An 18,823-nucleotide genomic window follows, 5' to 3' on the forward strand; every position below is an offset into this window, starting at 1 on the left:
TTAGTGAGCGCGGGAGTCCGCATGCGCAAGCTTGATGGATGTTGTGGATCATCAAGGCGCTCTCAGCGGACGTATAGCAGGCTCAGCTCCTCCAGTTGGTCTCGCCGGCGACTACATAGATACGCAAAACCGCATCGTAACAAACCTTATTGCCAAGCTTCAACGCTCCTCTTTCGTCGTAACGATCGCAGGCCTACTCTCCATTCTTAGTCATTCCTCAGATGAATCCAGAGGCGCCTTTGGCCGATCCAGCTTGCGATCTGACGCGCACCCATCCTCAAAGGGAGGCGCAGCTTCAACAGCCGTTGGCTCCTTTGGAGGCACTCGGTAGTCGGAAGGCGGCAACACTACGATTTCGTCCGCGCCATAGACCTTGGCCTCTTCCCCGACAATATCGAAGCCCAACTCCCAACGTATGACGTGGGAATGTTGAATGTAGTAGGTTGTGAAGCTCGGCTGAATCTTGCAATAAGACGGCGTCGTCGCCTCGTCGGATACTTTCTGTTTCCAGAGAAAATGCCCCATCTTCAGTCTGCAGAGGGTGCCGATGTCGAGTTTGACACCTCGTCCCCCGGGGGACAGCACCATGGTTCTCGCCGGCCCCAACACGGCAAGCATATGGCCAGCTTGGAGGGGAAATACGGCCGATCGTGACTCTTGCATGGTGTCGTCTTTCAACCTGTCTTCGGGGCGAACTTTGGTAATGCACACAATCTCGATGCCGAGCCTAGTGAGCTCCACGGTCTGCGACACGTCGCGAAGCGCCTGGGCTCCCTTGCCTGGGAGTGCGGTCAGATGCGCTACGAAGGGGATAGGATTGGGATTCTCCAGCTGGACCACCTTTGGCGTCTGGACCTCGATCTTCATCGCGAAGCTCGGATCCTTGGACGACCGGAACAGTCTGCGGGCCCTGTCGGATAACGATGGACGAGCGTCGCGCATGCCCGGGAGGAGACGTTTCGATGCGACGGAGCGTTCAAACTCGGTAGACTTGAGTCGATACCTTGAGAGCATTGGCTCATGCCAGAAAGGGGCCACGGGGAGGACCAGGAGCGACTCGACATCGACAAGTTTGCCATGGGCTTGTATCATCAGCTTCGCTTCAAGGTAGTATTCCACTACGCTGACCGGCTCCGAGAGGAGCATGCCGAGTCGACTTCTCTTACTTATCAGGTCGTCATGGTTGAAGCTCGGCGGGAACGACTGCTTGTTGTGGATGTACGCCTTGGGAGGTGTAAATCCCATGCCCGAACCGCGAGGAGCGAAGCGCCTCTCCGGCTCTTCTGGAAACGTGACGGAGAAGGGCCAGGTCTGTTCGTTGCTGCCAGGCGCAATGTGAAGAGGGCCTTGGTAGAGGGACTGTGATTTCCAGAAGAGTTCCAATTCGGAGCGGACAGTCACGGTACGGGTTTCCCTGTACGGGCTCGTATGGTCTGGTACTTCGCGCTCGGTCTCGTTCCACAACCGGCCGATCAGGGAGAGTGTCAGTCTCGAGTGGGTGCCGACGGCGGGCTCGCTGCGGTAGACGCATCCAGTAAGAGTGTCACCCGGCGCAACGGTGGTTTTCTGCAGTGCGTCGGCCAGACGAATTCCGAGGGACGGGGATGAGAAAGGTTCTTTCGGCGGGACCGGGGGAGCCATGGTGCCATGATGTCAATGATGCACGAACCTAGATGAAATGCACGAGGGTAGTGTGAAGCTGAAATATGAAGAGCGAGTGGCATTGGCCTGGCAGCTATTTAACCCGCCCTTGGGAGGCTAACTCGATTCTGTCCAGCTGGTGTTTGGCTGTCTCAAAGCTGACCAGTCGCAGCCAAGGCCGAGGCTGTTTTCAGCTTGGCGGTTCATCAAGCTGAGCTGATGATGCCTGGGCATCGACCGGTGATGCCGCACAGACCAACCGGAGAGGTGCCCACACCCCCTTTGGATGGCACAAAGCTCGCCGCGACTCGCGAGGCCTCACCGCAGCGCTGGAGACAAAGCACGACTCTGAGCCCCCTAATCCGTTCGGTGCCGGTGTCGCAAACCTACCACCGGACTGGAAACGACGTCAACCATGCGCTGAGCTGCTTTGAGGCTTCTAAGAGGCAGGCCTGGGCATTGCAGTACGGCAAGATGCGGCATTGCTCTCTAGTCACAACATAGATAAGTCGCAGCCCTCGAAATCCCCTTAGTGGCCGTGTCCCGAGGGAAAGACGAAGAAGACGGAGATGATATAATTTAGGTGGTCATTGGGGAGCGCATAGCTTGATGGTGAATGGAAAAAAGAGGGTGCCGTCCTGGGAGACGGGTTCTAGGGGGTTCGCGACAAGTTACGGATCCATGTACACTCCGTTCAGATATCGAGCTTCAGCCAACAACTGGCTTGGATTTTCATTGCAACCAGCAGTGCTCGCGACGGCTACAAGCAGACGGCTACGGTAGCCGCCCGGCGACCTATTTCGTCTCCAAACGGCGGGCTGATCTCGTTCGGTGCGGCGCACGCAGAGGTGGAGCTCATAACTTGCAAAAAGACTGCCACGGAAAAAAGCCTGAGCATGAACTTATTGACTGCACAGCGTTATCCGAGATGGGGCCGGCCTGTCCGGCATTTTGTTACTTGGATTGGCGCAAAGGGCGTGCTGTCAGGCGCAAGAGCTGCTCAAAGCTCGGCTCAGCTAAGAAGACACTGGGCGGCCAGCATCACTAGAGGAACTTCACCAAGCAAGTATCGTCCGGGGTGGCGCGAAGGTCGAGGCCATCCTCATCCTCAGAGACATGCCGGGGTCATTGACTTTGGGAGCAGTGACACTGTCGGGGGGGTTGATGAGGACAAGGCTGCATCATTGGAGGCTGATAGGCAAGGATTGGCAAAGATGATGGCTATCCTTCACTAATGCCGAACTGGCCATTCTCAGTTCACAGCTCGAGTTTCTTCGAATGACATTGATCTTTCTGGTCGGAGCGCTAATGACCCCATTCCCCCATTCCCCCATTCCCCCAGGTCTTGGACCCGGAAAGCCAAGAGAGCCAAGCAATTTTAGCGAAATGCGGCTCCTTTGAGTGTCGAACTCGATCACTCAGCCCGACTACACCTTGTGTCAAAGACAAGGGGCTTGTGGTTGTTGACGATCAGGATCAATCTAGCCACCGTATACAAGCAGAAATTTGACATGGCCCAGCACATGACACCTTGGACGCTTGTATATGCTCGTCGAGGACATGGTCACCGAGAGGCAGTTTCAGCCAAAGAACCAGGCTAGAGGTTGCAGGCCAACAACTCGACTTTGCTACCAGGTTTCAAACGGGGTTACTAGCTGAGAGGAGGATAGAGGAGCATATTCAACTAGATGACTGGAGAAAGCCAGAGTACGATACACCCAGTGGCCAGTGGGGACGACTTCCTACGACCGCGTCTCGGGAACAGTAAGATGCTAGGTAGTTCTAAAGTTGGCCACCGAGAGCGGCTTTCAACAGTCTGGCACTACTGGAATTCAAACTAGTCATGGTTTCAAGGAGCGACCATCCAAATTTAGCCACGTTTACGAGGTGCCCAACCATTGTACCCAGCGCAAATGGTTGATCAAACGGAGAATCCCGAGACTAGGGTGGCCATTTTCCTACAGTTCCGGCGCCCAACCCTTTGCGTGTCCAGCAAAACCGCAATTTCTTTACCTTCTGACTACTGCAGAGGCTATTCTGCACAGCCTCCTTTGCTCCAGGGCTTCTTTGGTCCCTATGCTCTCCACGTCTTTGGCGCACGATGGAAGTCCCTGTCGTCGCCGGTAGCATTAGCCTACCATCAAATACCGAAATCGCGCCCGCGACACCGCTCGAGGACGGGAATTCGACTGCCCAAGCCCGCCCCGAGCCCGCAGAGAAGACTCCGCTCGACCCGGCGCCCTACCAGCCCATATTCGTCACACCGTCCAAGTACCTCACCTTTATCCGCCATGGGCGCGGCCGGTACCGCGCCGAGCATCCCACCCGGCTGGCCAACAGCCTTCTCGTCAGCGCCGGCTTCTTCGAGGCCGCCAACGCCGGAGACTTCGCCGCCAACGTGTGGAACGAGATCCCGGTGCCCACGTACGCGGTCGTGTTCATGGCCGTCGGCGGAGCGGTCGCCCTCAGCACGACCTTCTTCGCGGCCCAGGATGCGCTGCTCAGCTGGCGCAACATCCGCGGCCTGAAGGCCGAGCGGAGCTACCTCCAAGGCCAGCGAGAGCGGTGCTGCGACCAGGCGCAGACGCGCCGGACCATCGACTGCCTGCTCGACATGAACTTCCGCGAGACGGGCACCGAGTGGGTCGACCGGGTCGCCCTCGACGTGCTGATGGGCCTCGGGGCGCTGTTGATCAGCGTCGGTACCATCCTCGCCATCTTCGGCGCGGACCCGGCCATCTACCGCGCCAGCAATCTGCTGTCCGGATACGTCGGGAACGTGCCGTGCGCGGTCTGCGGCCTGCTCAACCTGGTCTGGTCTCTGTGGGTCTGGAGGAGGGCCTGCCGCCACGAGTCCTCGGGCTCGCACCGGCTGCAGTCGGCGCGGACGTTGCAGAAACTCCAGCGCCGGACGTCCGGCGTCAAGCTCCACGGGGCTCTCACGGGCATAACGGGGGTCGTGGCGAGCGCCGCCTCGCTCGTCACGGCGACCATGTGGTGGGGCTATGTTGTACTGGCGCCGTGCATTGTCGCCGCAGTGGCTGCCAACTTCCTGTGGAGGAAAAGGATAGGATACACGCGACCTTTCGTCCGACAGATTGTGCCTCTGAGCGAAGAGATGCTCGAAGCGGAGCTGCAATACGTCGAGGCCCGCCAGCGAGAGACGGCCAAGTCGATCTCCCAACCCGACGTGCTCGCCCGTCTGGTTTCCGACCCAGCGTCCCTGGCATGCGCCCTGGACTTCCTCTTGCGGCACGGGCTCTTTGAAGACTTTTGCGTGCGCGTCCTGGCCGACGCAGAGGTGAGAGACGCAGTGGGCGATGTCCAAGGCAAGACTGTCAGCCTCGATGCCGAGATGCTAGCCACGGCTGACGGTGCCACCTGTGACCGCCTCCTGGCCATTGCCAAGTCTCTTGTCACGGACATCTCGCACCGATACTTCCTCGAGCAGGAGCGCTATATCTTGGAGTGCTTAGGCTGCTATATGACCAGCTCGGCCGTCAAGCCATCTGGGTCATGAGCTCACCTTATTAGAGTGTTAGAACTATAGATGTAACGACTTGAAATCTTCTTGGAATCCGTCCAATGCCGTTCTAGAGCTGCGCCGGTCAAAACTCGAGCCTGTTCGGCGGTTCCCGTGTTGGCGCTAGTGGTGCCGTATTTGAAGCGGACTGTCCTGTTATCTCGGCAGGTTTTCATGAGATGATCTGTCTGCCGTTGCGAAGCATCGTTGGGAATAACAGGTGCAGCAGAAGTCACCTCGTGGGGATCTCTAGGAATGCCAATGCTTCTTCCACCACTTCACACCATACTCGAGTCTACCATCTATCCAGCTCATGCAGCCTGGGACGTCTTTTCTGCCAATCCGGAGCGTTGATGTTGAAAAGTGGACGTTGGATGGGCTTCGCAAGGTTTGTAAGCCCAGCTTGTTGGCCCTTGCCCTACAGCCTCTCCAAGTTTGCATAGCCACTTGGCCAAGACGAGTGAAGACGACGGGTTGAGCAGCTATTCGACAGGACCTGCTATCCGACACATGGATGGAGGAGAAGAAAAGGAGTTATGTCCAGTGCAGGGGTGGCAATTCGAGACACAGTCGGCAGTGCCTGTAGTCGGTTGGGGGATTGTTTATTAGGAAGCTACTTGTCTAAATAGAGCAGGGCGATATCCCCAGTCAGTTCCTGGCCTGTACCATCTGCGTCCATCGCCTGTAGACCCATTATCTCAGGGGAAATTCGGGGCTGGAATCCGGCGCTGATTTCCCGGTATCATGAGCGGCAGGGGATTGTCCCATCTGCTGTATTTCCTTCCGTCCCATGTTTCTTCCACTGGTTGCATCGTTTTCGACAGCTGTGCCGCAATTCTCTCGTTCTCACGCCAGACCCTGAAATACAGTCAGCAGCCATACCTTCGCAGACAGACGAACATACCTGAGAATGTTCTCTCCGACGAGCTTCCTGATCTGCTCGTCTGTTGCGCCGCGTCTCATCACTGCTTCAATGAGCTTGGGATAATCCGCCACAGAGTCGATGCCGTTGGCCAGGGTGACCGTGCCATCAAAGTCTCCTCCGATGCCAACATGGTCCCACCCGGCAAGTTTGACTATGTGCATGATGTGGTCCACGACCCTCTCGATGTCTGCCCTGTCGGGGTTGGTTGCGTCGAGGAACCGCTTGACAAACATGACCATGAGAACACCTCCGTTCGCCTTCAGCCTCTCGATGACATCGTCGGGGGCATTGCGGTAGTTTGCTGCAAGACCGTAGCATGTGCTGTGGCTGAACATCACAGGCGACGCAGTGATGTCCAGGACTTGCCGCATCGTCTGGTGGGACACGTGGGAGAGGTCGACCATCATGCCCAGCCGGTTCATCTCCCGGATGCCGGCCGCCCCAAACTTGGTCAGTCCAGCGTCTTTCCCCGTCGCGGTCACTGTAGATGCCGCAGTGGCATACGGGTTGTCGCAGTTGTGCGTGACCGTGATGTATCTCACGCCCAGATCAAATAGCTGGCGGATCACCGCGATCGACGACCCGGACTGGTGCAGGCCCTCCGCCCCAAGCATGGATGCGACGCGTCCGGACTTGAAAGCCGACATGACACATGACGAGGTGTCGCAGAACTGGAACTCGTCGAGCTCCGAGATGAAGCGCCGAGTCACGTCGATCTGCTCGAGCGTATCACGAACGCTGTGGCTCGCGTCGTCGAGGTCCTCGATGTCGGGACATTCCACAAACGCCGACCAGAACTGGCCTCCAACTCGGCCTTGCTTCATCCGCTCTAGGTCGGTGTGACTTGCCAAGCCTGTCAATCGTCAGTGTCAAGATTCAAGCAACTCTTCAAACGTTGGGGACCTTACCATTGCGGAAACTAAAGGTCTTATTGTCGTAGATCTTGTTTTGGAGCTCAACGCGAAGCAGGTACGGAAGATCGTTGTGCCCATCGATCAGAGGTGTAGTACTCAGAATCCTCTCTGTCCTCAGAGCGTAGTCTGTCGGATCGATGGGTTGATCAAGCAGCGCAAAGTAGCCAGCAAGGGCGCAAGCTACGGCGCTCCCGCCAGCGATTATTCTCCACGAAGACCAACCCTGCGACATCTTCAGAGTTTGTCACCGTCAACTGTCGCCGTGCAGACGAGCTGAGGAGCAGAATATACAATCGATCTATGCTTACTCAAAGCCTTGTGCTCAAAGGGTGGTCAATAGTCTTGACCCCTCCTCGTTGGCACTCTGGTGCCGTTCCGTTCGACTGTGGAAACCGCGCCGATCCCGGTACTCCTGGACCGAACTTTAGCGGTGGCCGGTTTGTGAAGACAACACGCTGGATAGCACCAAAGAAGGATTAGTGCAACATCTCGTCCAACAATGTATCCAAGGGCTGGTCAGATTAGTCAATAGAATTTCATTAGGAGATACCCTAAATCATATCTTGTTCTCTAATTCATGCTGGTTATCCCACTACCTAAAGCTGATGGACAGCCAAGTACTGCTGTTACCAGTTCGTCACGTCAACTACCTAGTCTACCTAATCTGGCCTACACTTGCAAGTATCCTATCGAGGAACCCCCTCCTCCATCACGCTAAGCCGTTTGCCGTTACGCCCGCATCCTATCTTATCTGTCGGCTCTCCTGTGCCGATGCGTCGGCATCCGCTTGCCGGACCGACTCGGTAAAACATGAGCATAGTGATACTCTTTCGCACAACGGCGTTCCATCCCGACTCAACTCCCCCCGTCCCTCGCGATGGCCGATTCCAATACTCCTGAGAGCCTGGTGGCCAGTGAGCCAATCAGGAAGCGAAAGAGACGATCGGGCATCGCGTATGTCCCATCAACCCATCCAGTCCTCGTGGCCACCGCTCCCTATCGCTAATCACAACCTCATTCCAGCTGCCGCCGATGCCACCGGCTCAAGATCAAGTGCTCCGGAGGGGTTCCTTGCCAGAGATGCCAGAACGCCAAGGAGACCTCTTTGTGCGAGTACCCATCTCGTGAAGCTAGAGTGACCATCTCCGCCAGGTGAGCCGCTCGATATTCGAAATCCGATTTGGGTTCCCCTTCTAACTAGAACTATCACCGCCTCAGCTATCTTGACCAGCTGCGCAGCGGCAGAGGAGACCTGGAACGCGGCGAGACTGTGCGCGATGTCGCCCATGTGAACTCCGCCGAGGTCTCGATGGCGCCGGAGTCGCGCGCTCCCAGCCAGGCACCTCACATCGACGCCGACATCAGAAACCCGATCCATGAGCCGGGGAGGATATTCCAACTAGATCAAGCCTCGCAGCAGCAGTTTGTCGGGGAGTCGACCTGTCTGGCATTTGGCGACCGCATCCTGCGATGTCTCAACCCGCACTCTGCGACGCCCACGCCGCTCCATCTCGACCAGCAGTACGTCCAAAGCCCGGTGTTCGCGCGACAGCAGCATGATGTGACTGGCTGCAAACTCCCCGAGCGCATACGCGCCAACCTGCTCGTCCGGGTCGCCCTCAGGTTCATCGGACAGGATTATCATTTCTTCCTGCATCATGACTTCTTGCAACAGCTCGAGCGGGCGTATGACTCGAGGGAAACGCCTCAGTATGACTCCGTCTGGGCTTGCAAGTTCTTTGCTGTTCTCGCGCTCGGCGAGATGTATTCCACCTCCATCCCGGCGGTCAAGAGCGATCGCCACTGCTCGGTTCCTGGAACGGACTACTTCCTGACGGCTGTCGGTCTCCTACAGGACCTGTTTGAAGAGCCGTCAGTTGCTCAGATTGAAGTCTTGTTGTTGTTTGTGGGTCTTTATCATTCCAGAGCTTCTTCTGTCGCCGTCGCTCAGGAACTAACTCGACGGGATTCTAGTGCTTCTATTCGAACGCCCTCGGGCGAGTCAAGTCAGCACACATGTACAGTGGCATGGCTGTGCGACACGCAACCTGCCTCGGCCTTCACCGAAGCACGTCGGCAAGCACATGCCTGTCGCCGATCGAACGGGAGCATCGGATCCGTCTGTGGTGGACCGTCTATGTGTTTGACAGGTCAACCTGCTCCAAGCTCGGGCAGCCATTGACCATACAAGACTCCGATATCGATGTGGAAATGCCGTCGTCCGATGGGATCGCTGTGAACGACCCCTCAAAGCTCGGAGACCCGGATATCTTGATTGCCCACATCAGCTTGTCACAAATCACCGGCCTCATCATGTCGGACATCTACAAGCCTCCTTCCAAGTCGAGCAGCGGAAAGTTCGTCCAGCACGTCCGCGCCATCTTGCAGAAGTTGAGGACGTGGGATGCACACCTTCCCGTCGGTCTGCGATGGAAACCAGAAGGCGGTGTGAGACGGTCTGTGGCGTCTTTACAGCTGCACTTCAACCAGTGCATCATCCTGACCACCCGCCCCATCTTGCTCTACGTGTTGAAGGTCAAGAACCCCTTCAATCCCGCCGACGCCAGCACGAGACCGATCTCAGACACGACCAGATCACTGGCCGACTCGTGCATCTCCGCCGCTCGGACTTCGAACAGCATTCTCTCGCAGCTCTTTGTTGATAACTCACTTGCCACCTGTGGCTACTTTGATGCTCACCACTTGTTCGCCTCCACACTAGTTCTCATCATATCGGCCATCACATCTCCCAACTCGGGAGACTCTGACGCTGTTCAGACTGCGTTCCAACTGCTCATGGTCATGCGGGACAACGGAAACATTGCTGCCGGCCAGTACTTCTCGCGGCTGGTGCAGATACAGTGGAGCGTCAGCCGGCTCTACTCCCGGACAACCCCGGCGATTGAGACGTCGGCTCCCTCCAATGAAGAGCCGGCCGCCATGGGCACACACCTCACGCCGTCCAACCCGCCGCCGCCGGGCACGCTGGGTCTGGACAACTACGACTGGAGCAACTTCTTTATGCCCAACTCGTTCTACCCGAGCTACGACGGCGAAGAGCCAGAGACGATGACGGCTGATCCGCTAGACAACCCCTTGCTCCAGGCATTCCTCGATCACACGGATGCGAGCAGGGAGGACAACCCGAGTCTGAGCATCGAGGAAATGGGATACGTACTGCAGCAGTTTCAGACTTCATCTTCGTAGCTTTTGACAGCGGCGCATTCAAGGGATTACTATTTTTTGAGTTTATAGAACTGCCATCGAACCTAAGTCGCTGTCTAGCTATACTGCCTTGACCCTTCGTGCTTGATTACCTCAAAGATTGCATCCGCAACGTACGTGACGTTCTTCTCGTTCAGACCACTGATACTTGCTCGCCCACTCATCATGAGATAGATGTGGTGCACCTTCCTCAGCCGCAGCACGTGGGCAGGGCTCAAGCCCGTAAAGGTAAACATGCCAATCTCGGACTCGAGATGGCTCCAGTCGCCCACCCCCGGGTGCTTCTCAATCTCTTGTCTCAGGAGAGATCTCATCCGCTTGATGCGGCTGGACATTGTTTGCAAGTCCCTGTCCCACATGGCCCGAAGTCGTGGATCTGACAGAATGGTCTGCACGATCCGCCCTCCGAAAGTGGGAGGATTCGAGATCTCGCCCCGTACCAGGCGCAGCAACTGAGTCCGTGGTCCAGGCTCCGGAGTCCCGGGGGCTAGCACGAGATGAAGCGCACCCACACGCTCGCCGTAGAGGCCGAAGTTCTTGGAGAAGGACTGAGCGATGCACAACCCCTGGGGTCCTTCAGCAGTAGAATCCCGCGGAAAGAGGACATGTCGGAAGTGGCGGACCGCCCATGCATCCGCGTCAACATCGCCCGTCGCGAATCCCTGGTATGCAGAGTCGAAAAAGGCGAACAGCTTCTTGCGCTTGAACAGCTCGGCCAGAGCTTCCCACTGCTCTCGAGTTGGGTCGATGCCGGTAGGGTTGTGGGCGCAGGCATGCAGGATCACGACATCGTCCTCTACCGCCTCGGCCTCCAGCGTGGACATCATCCCCTCAAAGTCCAGCGAGCGTGTCGGCGCATGGTAGTACGGGTACGTCTTTTGGACGACGTCGGGGGCTGCGAATTCCCAGATGAGGTGGTGGTTGCCCCATGTCGGACTCGAGATGAACACATGCCGCGGCTTGAGCCGCTGTGCTAAGAACGCGGCGCCTAGGTGGTTCGCCCCTGTTCCTGAAATGGTCTGGATCGAGACCACGGGAGACTGCGAGGTGTCTTCTCGACCCAAGATCAGATCCCTGGCTACGTCCAGGAAGTCATCGAGTCCGTGGATGGGGAGGTATTCATGGTTCCAGTCCCTATTCTTGTTCAGAGCCTCTCTTGCCTGCGGAAACGATTTGAATTAGTTGTTCTACAGTTGCTGTTGTTGCACTTGGTCTATACGTACTGCCTTGACGCTTGGGAGAACCCATGGTTGTGAATTCTCGTCTCGGTACACTCCAGCACCGAGACTAACCTTGTTCGGGTGGTCGTCGGCTTTGAAGTCGGCGGTCAGCGCAAAGACTTCGTCCCTGGGGACCTCGGGAATGTCGGCTAGTCTCATAGTGATACTCGCAACTGGTTGAAGATACAGAGAGATCTCTGATTACTCTGACAATCCCTGGGTTCAAACTCTGTTATTCAAGGTAAAGGTCGGTCTTGAGACTGGACGCTAGGGGCAATCGTTTTGTCATGCAAGCATCAAGCCAGCAGACTTGGTGCTATCAAGGGAATACCCACTTGTCGGGGGTCCTTCGATGGGTCAGCGATAGCAGCGAGTGCAGTCGGCATGCTGGCCCGATCAACTGGAAAGGGTGCACGCCAAGTGGGTAAACTGATGCGGGGAAGTCCAAAGTACCCCGGATATCGCAGAGCCAAGCTACGGCATTACCGAAGGAGACGTGTGGCGGGCAAAGAAATCGCTGTCACAAGTTGCAGGGAATGTAGAGAAATGAGATCTTTATGCCCATTCTGGCGGATGGCCGGCTACTGTGGAGTTGATCCTTGATGAGCAGATCTTGAGGGTTTGGTAGTGGTGTAATCCCATTGAAAGACAACTTGGGTGTCAACAAGGATAGGAGTGATGGGCATCACGCGGAAAACACCACGAACACAGGGTGTAGAATAGTGGTACTTGACAGATCCGTGATATTGTCCAACAACAAACTCAACTACTGGCACTTTGACAATGTGCTACCAGGCCCAGATATCTCTCCTCCCCTTGATCCAACTCCTTCTTTACATGGAATACCGGAAATGAACATCATAGTCGCCCAGATCGGGATTCGGGGGAATCGGTGTTCCCGCCTGCTCTGCTGCCAAAAGCTTGGCGGCTCGCTTGCGGTTGACCCAGTAGAAACTACCCATGAGTCCAAGGACGATGAAGAGAGCGAAGCAGGCCAAGCCAAGCGAGATGGACAGTCCAGTGATGTATCTAGGCGACTGTTGCGCCGTGAAGATCTGACCGACAGCGACACCTGCCGTGTTGCCGAGGCACAGCGTGAAGCCGACCATGGTCGCTCGCTTGTAATGCCGCGAGACGTTGTCCTGCACCCACATGATGGACAGTCCGGTGGTAGGGTAGATACCGAGGGCGGCAACTAATGGATTGTGAGTTGAGTTGCTCCAGAACTAGGCAGTGCAAGGGAAACTTACTGAAACAAGCAAAGAACCTGACCTTCAGGTTTTCGACGCTAATCAGGAGTGCGTAACCGATGACCAGGCAGATAAGGCAGATGCAGATGTAAGGACCACGGTAGCCCGTCCTATCCGAGAAGTAGGCGATGATGAGGAAGAAGAACAGGGCGCAGATGTAGATAGGCACCGTCATCAGGTTGGCATGGACAGAGGTGTACCCCAGTCCACGAACAATGGCAGGCATAAAGGTCGTCAAGCCGTAGAGGGAGACGTTGACGGAGAACTGGTACGCGAAGAAGGCATACCACTTGGGGTCCACAAAGGCCTTGAGGCACTCGCTCCAGGAGAACTTGTCGTCGTGGCCCCAGGTGGGATCCAGGTCGTACCGGGTCCGCATCATCTGCCGCTCTTCCGCGTTGAGGAACCAGGCCTCGGTCGGCGACTTGGGGAAGAGCAGCCAGAACAGCGGCACGGCGATGATGGTCATGGCGCCCTCAATGGCAAACAGCCACTGCCAGCCCGCGAAGTGAGCAGTGCGGATCTGAGTCAGACCGAAAGCGAGGATTCCACCGAACGCGCTGGAGAAGGCACTGAAGGCAAAGATCATGGAGGACCGCTTGCCTCTCTCCGACTTCTTGTAGATCCATCCAAGGTAGACGTTGATGCAGGGGATAAGTCCGGCTTCGAAGAGACCAATCAACAGGCGGCAGGCATACAGGCCTCGGTAGTCCTTGACGAAAGCTAGGAGAGGTTAGACAAGGACTGAAAGAACGAATCATCGAGATCGACATACCCATTCCAAGCGTGACACAGGCCCAGCAAAAGGCACTCACAGACATCAGGGGTTTCGGGCCGACAACCTTGAGCAGGACAGCAACAGGTCCTTCCAGGGGAACATAGGTGGCAAAGCTAAGGGCAATGAGCGTTTGTCGCGACTGGTAATGATGGACATGTATGAAACTCACAGCAAGGTGGTGGCAGTGCCGAACTGGTTGCCGACGAGGCCGAGGTCCTCTGGCATGCCCGAGATGTTGGCATTTCCCAAGTTGCTCCGGTCCAGGTTCGACATCATATACAGGACACCCATCGCAGTCACGGCAAACATCTAAGGGGGAAGGGGTCATCAGCCATGCATCGTCTCTCACCGGTGAGCTCGGTGACCAACATCAAACTTTCTCATCATACGCCTCTCCTTGACAGGGTCGATATAGCAGGCGGAGGACCCATTTTCGGACTCTCCAGTCGAAGGCTGTTCAGCAACCATGCCTGACTCCTTGGACGCGGGGACTTGCTCGGACATTGTCAGAGGCACTCGAGGCGAGGGAACGAGTGTGCAATGTCAGTTCACGTCAATGTTGGCGAAGAAGAGTATTGCCACAACCACCTCAACGCGAGAGGAGAGCTGGCACCGTTGCGGGGTTATAACTCCCAGCAACAAAGGCACGGGATGGCCTTGTCTGGGGATGCGGTTCTCGCTTTGCTATCAAGACAGGCCGGCTAGGAGAGGCTAGTCAGGGCCACCGAGACCCAGTGATAACATGAAGATAAAACCCCAGCCCTTGACAAACACCACCGAGATAAGGGATTAGTGGCCTAATATGGTAAATCGCCTCATAGTACGGGGTACTCTAGCGGCCTTCTTAGTCGCTATCTTGTGGAGACCGGCTCGGCGATGTGGACCGACAATCGGATCGGTGCTGCCAGACCGGTCGGCTCCTCGATACCTTGGGCCCGGTCTGTCGACGGTCGGTACGTCAGGGGCGCTCATAAGAGCAGCTAGTAATTGCCGGCGGCGGAACTGGCGTCTTAGTATCGTGCTTTAAGAATGGCTGGCTTTTGATACGATCTATCGTCGACAACAGCCCGTGCCAACCACAGTGAGCTCGAACAGTTATCGACTCACGCTTCAATCATGACGGCCGTGGACAACGCTGGCATCTGCATCGCCATCGACAGAGGCGGCACCTTCACAGACGCCTGGGCATGGATCCCGAGCAGGGAACCCAGGGAGCTGGTCCTCAAGGTCCTGTCGCAATGCCCCGAGGAATACGACGATGCTCCCACAGAATGCATCCGGCAAATATTGGAGGTCGCCACGGGCCAGCCAATCCCGCGGGGGACGCTGCTCGACCTCGGCCAGGTCGAGAGCATCCGCATGGGCACGACAGTCGCCACGAATGCCCTGCTGGAGCGGAAAGGAGAGCGCACCGCGCTGGTCATCACCAAGGGCTTCCGGGACATCCTGGAGATCGGCAACCAGGCCCGGCCGCACATCTTTGACCTGTCCGTGCGCCGGATGGCCAAGCTGTACAAGACCGTCCTCGAGGTGGACGAGCGGGTGACGATCGAGGGGTTCGCAGAGGACCCGGAGCCGCAGCCCATAGACGTCGAGTCTGATCCCCAGTTGACGACGGGGCTGGCCGGCGAGGCTGTCCGCATCATCAAGGTCCCAGACTACGACCAGGTCCGGCGCGACCTCTCTGATCTGTGGTCGCAGGGCTATCGCAGTGTCGCCGTCGCCATGCTGCACTCGTACACTTACCAAGACCACGAGCTCGGCGTGGCCAGAGTCGCGCGCGAGCTCGGCTTCAAGGTTGCCGTCTCGTCAGAACTCAACAAGATGACAAAGATCGTGCCTCGGAGCCAGTCGGCCGTGGCCGATGCTTATCTGTCGCCGATCACGCAGACGTACTTGGCGAGCTTCCGGAAAGGCTTCAAGGGGCACCTCGAGGACGAGAACGCCAACAAGCTGTTTCTGAACCAGTCAGACGGCGGCCTGACGTCTTATACAAACTTCACCGGCCTACGTGGAGTTTTGTCTGGTCCTGCGGGCGGAGTTGTTGGCCTGTCAAAGACTTGCTACGATGCAAAGGAAGGGAAGCCCGTGCTTGGGTTCGACAGTGAGTCCCGCCATCTCCCCTCGTCGCCTTACCGATGCTGACAGTTTCTTAGTGGGTGGCACGAGCACCGACGTCGCTCGCTACGCTGGTTCTCTGGAGCACATCTTCGAGAGCACCATCGCCGAAGTGACCATCCAAACGCCACAGCTGGACATCAACACCGTCGCCGCCGGCGGTGGCTCCATCCTGACGTGGGAGAGCGGCCTCTTCAAAGTCGGCCCGGGGAGCGCCGGCGCCAACCCCGGACCGGCGTGCTACGGCAAGGGCGGGCCACTCACCGTCACCGACGCCAACTTCTTCCTCGGCAGGATCGTGCCCGACCTCTTCCCCCGGCCGCTGGACCACGCCGTCGTGCAGCAGAAGTTTGCCGAGCTGACCAGGACCATCAACCTCGACAAGCAGGGCAGCAAGGAGTTCTCGCCGGAGGAGGTGGCCATGGGATTCCTGATGGTCGCCAACACCACGATGACGAGGCCGATCCGCACCCTCAGCGAGGGCCGGGGCTTCGAGACGGCGGCTCATAACCTGGGCTGCTTCGGCGGCGCAGGCGGCCAGCACGCCGTGGCGGTGGCCAGAGACTTGGGGATCCGGCACGTCGTCATCCCTCGCTATTCGAGTATCCTGTCAGCTTACGGGATGGCGCTCGCCGATGTCGTTGTCGAGAACCAAGAACCAGAGTCGCAAATCTTTGCGGAAGAGGCGTTCTCCGTCCTGCAGAGCCGCTTCGACAGGCTATGCTCCCGGGGCCGGGAAGGGCTCATCTCCCAAGGCTTCACGGATGCCGATATCCGGCACGAGTGCTTCTTGAACATGAGGTATCAGGGCAGCGACACCGCCCTGATGATCCAGGATCCCGGCTCGCTGTCGGGCTTCGGCGACGCTTTCACTGCCCGGCATCATCAGGAGTTCGGCTTCACCCAGCCTCGCAGCGTCATCGTGGACGATGTCCGAGTGCGAAGCGTTGGCAAGGGCACAGACTTCCACCTGACGAGCCCATTCCAGGAGCTGCAGCGGGCTCAGTCAAGCCCGCCCGTCACTCCAGTCCAGCCAGAGGCGATCAGGAAGGTCTACTTCGAAGGCCAGGGCTGGACGGAGACGGGACTGTTCTTCCTCGGAGCTATCCCTGTCGGCGCTCGCATCAAGGGCCCCGCCATGGTTGTCGACAAGACCCAGACCATCGTGGTGGATCCCGCCAGTGCCGCCGTCGTGCTGTCGGAGCATCTGATCCTGGAAATCCTCGACGTGGAGAGGGCGGGGATTGCAACCGACGCCGTCGACCCCGTCCAGCTCAGCATCTTCGGCAACCGCTTCATGAGCGTTGCCGAGCAGATGGGCCAGACGATGCAGAAGACGTCGATCTCGGTCAACATCAAGGAGCGGCTGGACTTTTCCTGCGCCGTCTTCTCGGCCGACGGCGGGCTTGTTGCCAACGCCCCGCACATCCCGGGCCACCTGGGCTCGATGAGCTACGCAGTCGCCTACCAGGCCAGGCTGTACGGCCCCGGCGAGTTGAAGCCAGGCGACGTCCTGCTGAGCAACCACCCGCGGGCGGGAGGCACGCACTTGCCCGATCTGACAGTCACTACGCCAGTCTTTGATGAGAACGATCCCTCGAGAATCCTCTTCTTCGTCGCCAACCGTGGCCACCACGCAGACATCGGCGGTATCCAGCCCGGGTCCATGCCGCCCAACTCTACAGAGCTGTGGCAGGAGGGCGTGGCCGTAGAGACGTTCAAGATCGTCAAGGAGGGCCACTTTGACGACGCCGGCCTCAAGGAGATCTTGGTCGACATCCCAGAGTCTTATCCCGGCTGCAGCGGGACGAGGACGCTGCGAGACAACATTGCGGATTTGAAGGCAGCCATTGCCGCCAACAACCGTGGCATCCAGCTCATCACGGCCCTGGTGAGGGAATACACCTGGCCCGTAGTCGAGTTCTATATGCAGCAGATCCAAGAGAACGCCGCCCAATCGGTCCGGGAGTTGCTGAAGGTCTTTTCGAAGCGGTTCGAGGGCCAGGACCTGCAAGCGATCGACTACCTCGACGACGGCACCCCGCTAGCGCTCAAGGTTCACATCGACAGCGAGACCGGCGACGCCACCTTTGACTTTGAGGGAACAGGCCACGAGCAGTACGGCAATCTGAACTGTCCCCCAGCAGTCATGCTTTCAGGAATCATGGTAAGCCCATGGCAACAGAGTTGTGCAACGACATTCGAATGCTAATTGTGTTTAAAGTACTGCCTGCGGTCAATGATTGCCACCGACACCCCTCTGAACCAAGGCTGTCTTGCACCCATCAAGCTCAAGCTCCCCGAAGACTCGATCCTTTCGCCATCATTAAAAGCCGCAACCGTCGGCTCCAACGTGGAGACCTCGCAGAGGATTGTCGACCTGATCTTCAAGGCCTTCCAGGCGTGTGCTGCCTCTCAGGGGACGTGCAATAACCTGACGTTCGGCTACGGCGGCACCGACCCCGAGACCGGCAAGGTCACCAAGGGCTTTGGCTACTACGAGACTATCGCGGGTGGCTCGGGAGCAGGAGCCGACTGGGAGGGCGAGAGCGGCGTGCACACCCACGTCACCAACACGAGGATCTCGGACCCCGAAATCTTCGAGCGCAGGTATCCAGTGCTTCTTCACGAGTTCTCGATCCGGCATGGAAGCGGAGGCCCCGGACTGAACCGGGGAGGCGACGGGTGCGTAAGAGACATCGAGTTCCGCAGGCCGCTGCAGGTCTCGATCCTGTCGGAGCGCCGGGTGATTCCGCCGTACGGCATGGCAGGCGGCGACGAAGGCAAGAGGGGCCTCAACCTGTGGATCCGGCGCGATCCCGAGGACGGGTCGGTGCGGACGATCAACCTGGGCGGCAAGGCGACCGCCCACATGAACGCAGGAGACAGGATCATTGTCCTCACGCCGGGAGGCGGCGGCTACGGGCGTGCTCCCGACAAGGTGGAGAAGAAGGAGCTCTTCGGGGCGTTCAGGATCGGGGACAAGTTTGCGGCGGCAGCGTCGAGGAGCAACGGCAGCGTCGCGCAGAGGGAGGCTCTGGCAACACAGAACTAGGCGAGACAGCTTGCATTGTAACATGATAGCATTTTACGCGACGAGTTGGAACCTGTTCCCACAATCAATGATAAGGCGTTGTTGTTGAGACATTGCTAACGGACGAACATGGTCACCAAATCAGTCGTTAACCCTCCGGGGACGTGATTCATCAAAGGTTTGGCAACCAGGCAC

General features: G+C 57.7%; 7 protein-coding genes across 7 annotated transcripts; 3 read left to right on the forward strand and 4 right to left on the reverse strand.

Moving 5' to 3' along the window:
- Positions 1–210: 210 nt before the first annotated feature.
- On the reverse strand, positions 211–1,641 carry E0L32_001123 (uncharacterized protein; the record flags this gene model as incomplete). The annotated part of the gene is made up of 1 exon (XM_031133983.1): positions 211–1,641. The coding sequence occupies one exon, from the start codon at positions 1,639–1,641 to the stop codon at positions 211–213; it is 1,431 nt and encodes a 476-aa protein (XP_030993016.1).
- A 2,101-nt stretch (positions 1,642–3,742) lies between these two features.
- Positions 3,743–5,161, forward strand: E0L32_001124 (uncharacterized protein; the record flags this gene model as incomplete). Its single annotated transcript, XM_031133994.1, has 1 exon — positions 3,743–5,161. The coding sequence occupies one exon, from the start codon at positions 3,743–3,745 to the stop codon at positions 5,159–5,161; it is 1,419 nt and encodes a 472-aa protein (XP_030993017.1).
- Positions 5,162–5,862: 701 nt separating this feature from the next.
- On the reverse strand, positions 5,863–7,235 carry E0L32_001125 (uncharacterized protein; the record flags this gene model as incomplete). Its single annotated transcript, XM_031134005.1, has 3 exons — positions 5,863–6,022; positions 6,069–6,942; positions 6,998–7,235. 3 exons carry the CDS (start codon positions 7,233–7,235, stop codon positions 5,863–5,865), a joined length of 1,272 nt encoding a protein of 423 aa, XP_030993018.1.
- Positions 7,236–7,880: 645 nt separating this feature from the next.
- Positions 7,881–10,210, forward strand: E0L32_001126 (uncharacterized protein; the record flags this gene model as incomplete). Its single annotated transcript, XM_031134016.1, has 4 exons — positions 7,881–7,957; positions 8,027–8,155; positions 8,222–8,909; positions 8,978–10,210. 4 exons carry the CDS (start codon positions 7,881–7,883, stop codon positions 10,208–10,210), a joined length of 2,127 nt encoding a protein of 708 aa, XP_030993019.1.
- Positions 10,211–10,284: 74 nt separating this feature from the next.
- On the reverse strand, positions 10,285–11,607 carry E0L32_001127 (uncharacterized protein; the record flags this gene model as incomplete). Its single annotated transcript, XM_031134027.1, has 2 exons — positions 10,285–11,388; positions 11,452–11,607. 2 exons carry the CDS (start codon positions 11,605–11,607, stop codon positions 10,285–10,287), a joined length of 1,260 nt encoding a protein of 419 aa, XP_030993020.1.
- Positions 11,608–12,281: 674 nt separating this feature from the next.
- On the reverse strand, positions 12,282–13,980 carry E0L32_001128 (uncharacterized protein; the record flags this gene model as incomplete). The annotated part of the gene is made up of 5 exons (XM_031134038.1): positions 12,282–12,643; positions 12,699–13,421; positions 13,474–13,589; positions 13,646–13,785; positions 13,846–13,980. 5 exons carry the CDS (start codon positions 13,978–13,980, stop codon positions 12,282–12,284), a joined length of 1,476 nt encoding a protein of 491 aa, XP_030993021.1.
- Positions 13,981–14,592: 612 nt separating this feature from the next.
- Positions 14,593–18,649, forward strand: E0L32_001129 (uncharacterized protein; the record flags this gene model as incomplete). Its single annotated transcript, XM_031134049.1, has 3 exons — positions 14,593–15,580; positions 15,633–17,761; positions 17,819–18,649. The coding sequence occupies 3 exons, from the start codon at positions 14,593–14,595 to the stop codon at positions 18,647–18,649; spliced, it is 3,948 nt and encodes a 1,315-aa protein (XP_030993022.1).
- Positions 18,650–18,823: the final 174 nt, after the last annotated feature.

Source organism: Thyridium curvatum, assembly GCF_004353045.1.
Source record: "Thyridium curvatum strain D216 chromosome Unknown NODE_4_length_842636_cov_84.159710, whole genome shotgun sequence".
Lineage (NCBI taxonomy): Eukaryota > Fungi > Ascomycota > Sordariomycetes > Thyridiales > Thyridiaceae > Thyridium > Thyridium curvatum.